The sequence below is a fragment of the Hippoglossus stenolepis genome, chromosome 15, assembly GCF_022539355.2.
Source record: "Hippoglossus stenolepis isolate QCI-W04-F060 chromosome 15, HSTE1.2, whole genome shotgun sequence".
Taxonomy (NCBI): Eukaryota; Metazoa; Chordata; class Actinopteri; order Pleuronectiformes; family Pleuronectidae; genus Hippoglossus; species Hippoglossus stenolepis.
The window spans coordinates 14120630-14127971 of NC_061497.1; the positions used below are offsets into that span (position 1 = coordinate 14120630).

The 7342-nt window shown below is 41.9% G+C and overlaps 1 protein-coding gene across 1 annotated transcript in view; it reads right to left on the reverse strand.

Moving 5' to 3' along the window:
- Positions 1-991: 991 nt before the first annotated feature.
- The window catches only part of jade2 (jade family PHD finger 2), a 160382-nt gene continuing 154031 nt past the window's right edge, over positions 992-7342 (reverse strand). Inside the window, exons 13-14 of the mRNA XM_035178002.2 lie at positions 4782-4927; positions 992-2810 (exon numbers count right to left, since the gene is read on the reverse strand). Coding sequence (XP_035033893.1) covers positions 2016-2810; positions 4782-4927 — 941 coding nt within the window. The 3' untranslated portion in view covers positions 992-2015. The remainder of the gene's footprint in view (positions 2811-4781; positions 4928-7342) is intronic.

Below are 7342 nucleotides of genomic sequence, written 5' to 3' on the forward strand. Positions count from 1 at the left end.
AGAATGACTAACTTGTTTCTCTTGACGCCTGGAAGCTGCAGGAAAGCCTCTTTTCCACTTACATCTGGCTTTTGTCTGCAATGGGAATTGATACAATCAGCATTCACTCCCAAGTCATGCGAACATGACGCACGGGGGGGAGAAAAACAGAAAGGCAAACTCCTCTACTGACAATGGGAGAAGATTTAATTGCTTTTTTAAGTGGGTTTACCCAGGATTTAAAAAAAAAATTTAAAGAATCATTAAATGATGATGGATAAATAAGCACTTTGTAACCTCGTTTAGATAAGTGCTATACAAATAAAGTTATTATTATTATTTTAAACTGCACAGAGGATGCTCATGTTAAGCAGCATAGTGAGTCACTAATCAGTTTATGAATGAGAAAAAAGACAAAGGTTTATTAGAAAAAAAAAATTTAAAGGAACTTTCAAATTGTCTGAATTTGTAGATTATATCCTAATTTTCAAGACTGTGAGATTTCCTCTCTCCAGTTTTGTCAGGAGAAGTTTGTTTCTGCTCCTGTTTGATATTTTGCTCAAAATCTGGTAATTTTTCCACATGTGATTTAATAAATGATGAATTCCCGGCAGCTAGCAGAGGAATCAGAACTCAAAATACAAACATTGATAACAATTTGCTTCGCCACCATCCATAAAACGCTTGATTTGCATTGGGATTGTGCGACCGGGCCGAACTCTGCTCATCGACGGCTCTGAACTGCAGTGATCTAGTTGTGGGGGCATAGAACAGTAGGCAGCTCTTTGCACAGATAGCACAGTTTTGGCTCTGCTTTGAAAACTGTCACAGACGCTTTGTTGATTAATGGCAAACGCTGCATTCACATCCTTGTTTCAGGCACTAGGCAATTGTTAAGGTGACAAGGAGCTGGCCACGCTCGGTAACCAATCCGACTGGGTTACCTTTTGGTTTTGATTGTTACAAATCCGATTGAAAAATTGATCTACCTATTGATTGTTTGATTGATTGATTGAGAAAGTGGGGGTTTTGGGGGGAAGGGGTGGCGGGGGGGCACAGGGCGAGCGACAGAAGGCACAGAGTTTCTACAAAGAGTTTTTTCTCCAAAGATTCGGGCTGAAAAAAAATAAAAATAAAAAAAGAACTCAGAACCAGGAAGAATTTGAAAGCAGCCGACAGAAGTCAGAGCCAATATTTTCTGTGATGTGAGCAAAGGGATTGGCTTTAAGTAGTTTGTGTGTCAGTGTGTGTGCGTCTGTGGGTTTGCGTCTCCGTGTGGCGATCTGAATGAGACCCAGGGTTGAGGTCGATCTGTTTGATATTCAAATCCTGGAAAATCAGACAATTTTGAGGGAAGTCTTCGAAGAGTACTTTTTGAAACGGAGTTGACGTGATGAGAATTGACCCCAACCCTGAAGGAGCATCCATTACCCACACGAGTGCTTAAAATACAGCTCTGATGACAAGCTAGTTGTGCTTTTCAAGGTTGGATACGTGTTGTCTGGTGTCACCGCCACACACACACACATTTCGAACAAGTCTGGTGTGAAATTGTCTTTCCACTGAATATATTCAAGAAAACAAGGACTTGTTGGATGTTGCTCCATAAAAGACCAAACAAGATGGAGACCCTGAAACCAGCTTGAATAATAATAACAATAATTATCAATAATGCCCCAAAGTGTTTGTTCTGACAGATACCACAGACATGAGGCCAGAACAGGGTACTTCAACACCCAGAAACAAAATGACTAAATGTAATGTTTGTTTCCTATTTGTTGAATATGTCGCGTTATAGAACAACGAACTACGGTCCAGCGGAGAAGCTCTAATGTACGACAGGCAAACAGCTACATTCAAATTTACCCCAAAAAAACATAGCAGGTGAGCTGAATAGATTTTCGGATTGGTAGATGTGACCGGGATTTGGATGAACGAAGCCATCACTGGGCACAGATGGAGAAACAATTAGCCAGCGGGACTCTGCTTGGGTAACTGTGTGTTTGTGAGTGTGTGTTGATTTAAGTCTTGGTTCTTTAAGATGCCAGCACGCTCCTTCTCAACAGGTCCTCGTTCCCAGAATGCAACTGTGGCAAGCGGAGTTTGCGTCCGCCAGAGCGCGTGTCCGAATCGCTCTGCTCGCCGTCAGAGAAGTACCCGTCAGTCTCGGTGGCATCCAGCAGGGACGTGTCCCTGAGCGGCAGTTCCATGGACTCCAGTGCCCCTATGCCTCCACCTCCATTCATGCCCCTGCCTCTTGATTTGCCGTGGCGGGCCAGACGGAGCCGTGGAGCCCTGCTGCAAATGACAGCCCCTGTGTCAGGAACCATGAGCCCGGGGCTGGAGGCTGGAAGTGGAGATGAACCCATGGGGAAAACAGCTCCAGCTCCTGATGCGACATCACTCCCCTCGGCGAAGCTGTTCCAGGGGCCGGGGTCCTCCGAGATGTGACAGGAATCCATACTGGAGATGGGTGGCTGTGGTGGTGGGTCCCCCTGCAGGTCAGAGCTCCTGGTGTGGTGGTGGTGATGAAGGTGGTGATGGTGCAGGACCTTGGAGGAAGCCCTGGACCTCTCCCCTCTCCGGATCACAAGGCTGGGATTTTCCTCCGCCACGCTCGCCCGGAGGCTTGTTGCAGTGGAGGGGCTGCTGGCGGTGGAGATGGCCGCCGCCGTCGAGAGGAGCGTCTGCGGCTGCTCGGGGGCGGCGGGTTGTCCACGACCACGGGGTTTGTTGCTTCCCCGTTTGCGGCCCAGCTGGGGTGTTTTCCAGGTGGACTGCATGGAGTTCTCCATCATAAGGTTTAACAGGCTCTCCTCGCCCTGCAGGAGCTGCATGAGAGGGGGAGATATGGGAGGTGATGTATGGAAAGATGGAAAGACATTGAAGATAGAGGAGGTGTGATGAGATGAATAAAAAGAGAGTGGATCATAGTGAGGAGGATGAGAAGAAAACAGCCAAATCAGTTCAAGTTTTGCATTTGGAAAATTGCTCATAGATCAAATACAATTTGCACGTTGCTTGCGTTTCTGATTTAAAAGATCAAAATTCTTCCCTTTAATATTTTGGAACAGGAATTACCCACCCACTCACATACGAGCAATTAATGCCACATTTGTTGAGTAATATGAATATCCCAAACAAAGTGGTTTAATATTATGTGACAAGAAAACATAAGATAAAACCTGAAGCTTTAGATAATTGTCCGTGATAAATTGAAGCTCTGTTTATTTTTGCAGATTGTCTTTTAAGGATATCAAGTATCAACATCTCTGCTTCACTGAAAAAAGACCATGTTTCTGATTCTGGTTTATTTTTTGTTCTGCGACACATTTCCAAACAATTGGAGTTATGTCATGTAATGTGGTCGGAGCCTCCTGCCAATCGATACACAAACAGAACACATTCCCGGAGGAGAACAGCGGGTCAGCCCCAGTGCAGCTCTGCTCTGACCAGCAGCTCTCGCATCTGACTCATCGACAAAGAAAGGAGCAGCTCTCACACATAACTCCAAACGCCATGTAAAGATCGAGGGTTGACTAAAGTATCGATACTTTGATACATTTTCGATACCACGATACACTCTCTGTCGACAGTACCGAAAAGTACCGAAGCAGATCTAGAACCAGACTTTTAAACCCTATAGGCTGCATTAAAGCATTAAAACAACACGTAGGGAAATCAGCTGATCCTAAAATTGTGTCTTCTTACATAATGGTCAAGACACTGTTTTTTGGGTGCATTCATTCCTTGCATTAATTAATTAATTAAATAAATAAATATGCATTGCTTCAAAGAAAAGTATTACATGTACAATAGTGCACAACCTTTTTTCGTTATTGAGTATAACTTTTTATACTAGTATCGTATCGAAGTCAAAAATGTTGGCATTGTGTCAACCTAAAGATGGCGACACAGCACAGTCATTTTTCTCTGTCGTTTTGTGGCTCTTGTAGTACTTCACTATACTATACATATACTACTATATAATGTACTACAACAAAAACTTTGAAACTCTTTAGAAAACCATTAAGGAACTGACTGTGGTAACCTTCTGATAAATTCTCTGTCTATTAATCGACCAATTGTGAAACTGAAAAAAACAACAGAAGTAAAAAATGATGTTACAAAACACCAATATAAAGTTTTTCAGCCGGGTTAACATTACAAATTGAATATCTTATACATCAATACTGCACTCTAATGCTGCACTGGCTGTTGGATCAATGAGCCTTGATGAAAAAGCTCACAAAGTACTGACTTACTGTTTGTGTTTTCCTATTTTCTAAGTTGATAAAATAAAAACTGTGTATTGACATTTGAAGATAGACTTAGTGTTTAATATCTGTTTGCTGCAGTTACTTTTTGAAAGAACACCCCGCCTACACATTCTTTCTACTTTTACAGACATCAGTTTTGTGGAGATTTTGCCCCCTTCCTTGACTGAGAACAACTTTTGGGCCAAGACCTTTATGTAACTTTGGACGTCCATGTCTTTCGGGTCTGTAGGCAGGATAGTGGCTCCTGGCATTAGGTATGTGTAGTGGACTCAGATTCACTTCAAGAGGCGATGGACCGTTTGACGCTGCTAATTTTAGCCATTTGGAGTTTGCCATGTTTGCTTTAATTCATTGCCAAGAGCCAGAATACATCTAATATCCTCTGCATGTACTTGAGCCAATCTAAACTTGCACACCACTTTTTAAAATATTGAATAAGTACAAAATCTGTCACTGTGTATTAGGATCATAACATTACAGCTAATGCATCATCCTCCAGGCCTCCTGCCACTGAAGCCCTACCTGGTCGGAGAGCAGGCTGCCACTCTTGTCCCCGTGCTGGGCACCCAGTGCCCACTGGCTCAGCATGTCGTCAGCGGTGATCTGAACCGACTGGGCGAGCCAGCTGTCAAACAAAGAGTTGTCCAGGGGGAAGGACTTTGACAAACCTGAGGAAAGGGTGAGGGACAGGAGCAGGGAGGGAGGAGGATTCGGGGGGGAGGAGATGGGACGATATCAAGGAAAAGAGAGAGAGGGAGTGGTGATGTCAGACAGGTGAGAGATGGGATGGAAATGGTGGGGATGAAGGGAAGGGAGACAGAGGGAGACAAGAGGGAGAAAGACAAAGCAGATAGGTGAGCGGAGCAGCACATTTTTCATAAATTATTAATAAACAAAGAAAAAAGTTGCTCTAAAAGTGTGAGTGACATTGAAGGGAACTGTCTTAAAGAATAAAGAGCATACATAGAACAAGAGCACCAAGGTAACACTTGATATACCTCGATTCTGTTGAGTCAGGTTCACTTCACTCTGTCAGTTCAGTCAACAGAGGTACTTTATCTCAAATAGGAATAATTATTCTAAGACTTTCTTTTCTTTTAAATAACTTAAACACATGTCACTCAAAGTGGATCACTTTAACAGAAAAATTAAGAAAGTAAATCCATCTTTACTGATGAATAAAACCTGCTCGGAACATTTGAAGGTAATTGGCGCTGTATCTGTAATATTAGTAGTCGTTTCTGTTATCTCACAATAAGTAGAATAAATATGTAACTTAACATTTCAAAACTCTTGAAACACATTTTGTGATCATGTTAACCCGAATGAGGTCAGACAAGTGGCGTGTTCCAACCTTAGTCACATTAGTCTGACACGTATACATCTTATTCGCATTAAAACTATTGGAGTTCTCAGGGTATTTTTGCAACATTGACATCTTCACATCATAATCAGACTATACTCTGTCACATGTAAAAGGGAATACTTTTAGAAACTCATGTAAACGAATATTAAATAAGGTCAATAGCTGGAAGATAGCAGTCCATGTTGTCAGTGATATGTGTGTCTGAATGAGCTCCAAATCCAAACATGTAGGTTTCATCAATAATGAAAATATATATTAAAGTCGTTTTGCAGCAGAGAGCTTGTTTGTTTCCTTTGTACAGGACTGTAACAGCCTGGGACTGAGAGCTGTGCAAGTGTGAGTTCAGTATGTGTGTGTGTGTGTGTGTGTGTGTGGGAGGCTGCAGACAAAGCTCCCTGCTTTTAAATGTATTTGTGTGTAATTAGGAGGTTTTCATGGGTCCTTTTGTATCATTGTGGGCAGTGAAAGTGCTTCCAAAGCGCTGTGAGTAGGTCTGTGACATTTTAGTCTTTCTCACCCTGACACACACAAACACACACAACAACAATGCAGTAATCTGCAACCTGGGGCGAACACAGAATATGGGGGTGGGATCCGTCAGTTTATACACTTCTTCTCCCCTGTTACCAGGGAAGAGGGTGCCCACATTTTGTCTTCCCAGTTGTTCACTCAGATCTTTACATTATCTAATACTTAGATGTATGTATATATATTTCTTTCGGTTAGAGGTGGTTCACATGAGTGAATATCCTGTATACAGTCCACTTTTTGAATATTTCTGAAACCCTTTTAAATTCATTGAAGTTTAGCTTTGGAGAAATTAAACTAAAAATGAAATTATTAAATGAAAAACAGATTAAACGCTTGATATACATGTTTTGCACATTGCAGACTGCTGATAAAAAGAAAGGCCATTAAAAAGATAACTTGCAAATTTGGACCAACTCCTGAAAGTGAACCGTCTACCAGTGCCCAACCTGAACGATCGGCTGTTTGCCCTGAATCATGAGGGTGACGATCTGTGCACTCTGTGTAAATTTGCTATAAATAGCCACGTAACAACCAGCAACGGACACACAACTGAGTGTGTGGAAGTATGTGTGTCTTCACTTTAGCCTCTGACTGAACTCAACACTCAGCAGAAACTCTAGATATTCACTTGCCCCCCCCGAAGAATTTGAGTCTGTTTGCATCTTTGCAATGACTTTGCATTCGATTGCAACAACCTGCTAGTTTACAATGTTTGATTACTTTATAAATGAAACTCTGGATAGATGATTGATTTGATAAGAGTCTGTGCTTGTAGTTACAGAGGATGTTCACGCAAAGTGGGATGATAACAGCTCTCTTATTTCTATGAAAAACTGACGCTCACAACAACACAAACACATTGAAAATATTCAGTAGGTGTGTAGATAAAGAGCAACCGATGTGTCCTAAGTTCAGATAAATTACAGACAGTAAAGTAAAATGTTCCTTGTTGGTAAAGCAGCAGGCAAAAGTTAATCATGATGTCTGTCATATGGAAAAATAATGACATTTAGTTTTCGTATTTAGCCAGAAACAATCATTAAACTCTGCATGAGAACACTACACGACTGTCATATCCTCTGAGGAACAACTGCCTCATAGCTCCTTATAAACATGAATAAAATGTCAATGATGTTGACAAAAGACTTCACACAAACACACGGCTAAGTGTGCGCACATATTTTTG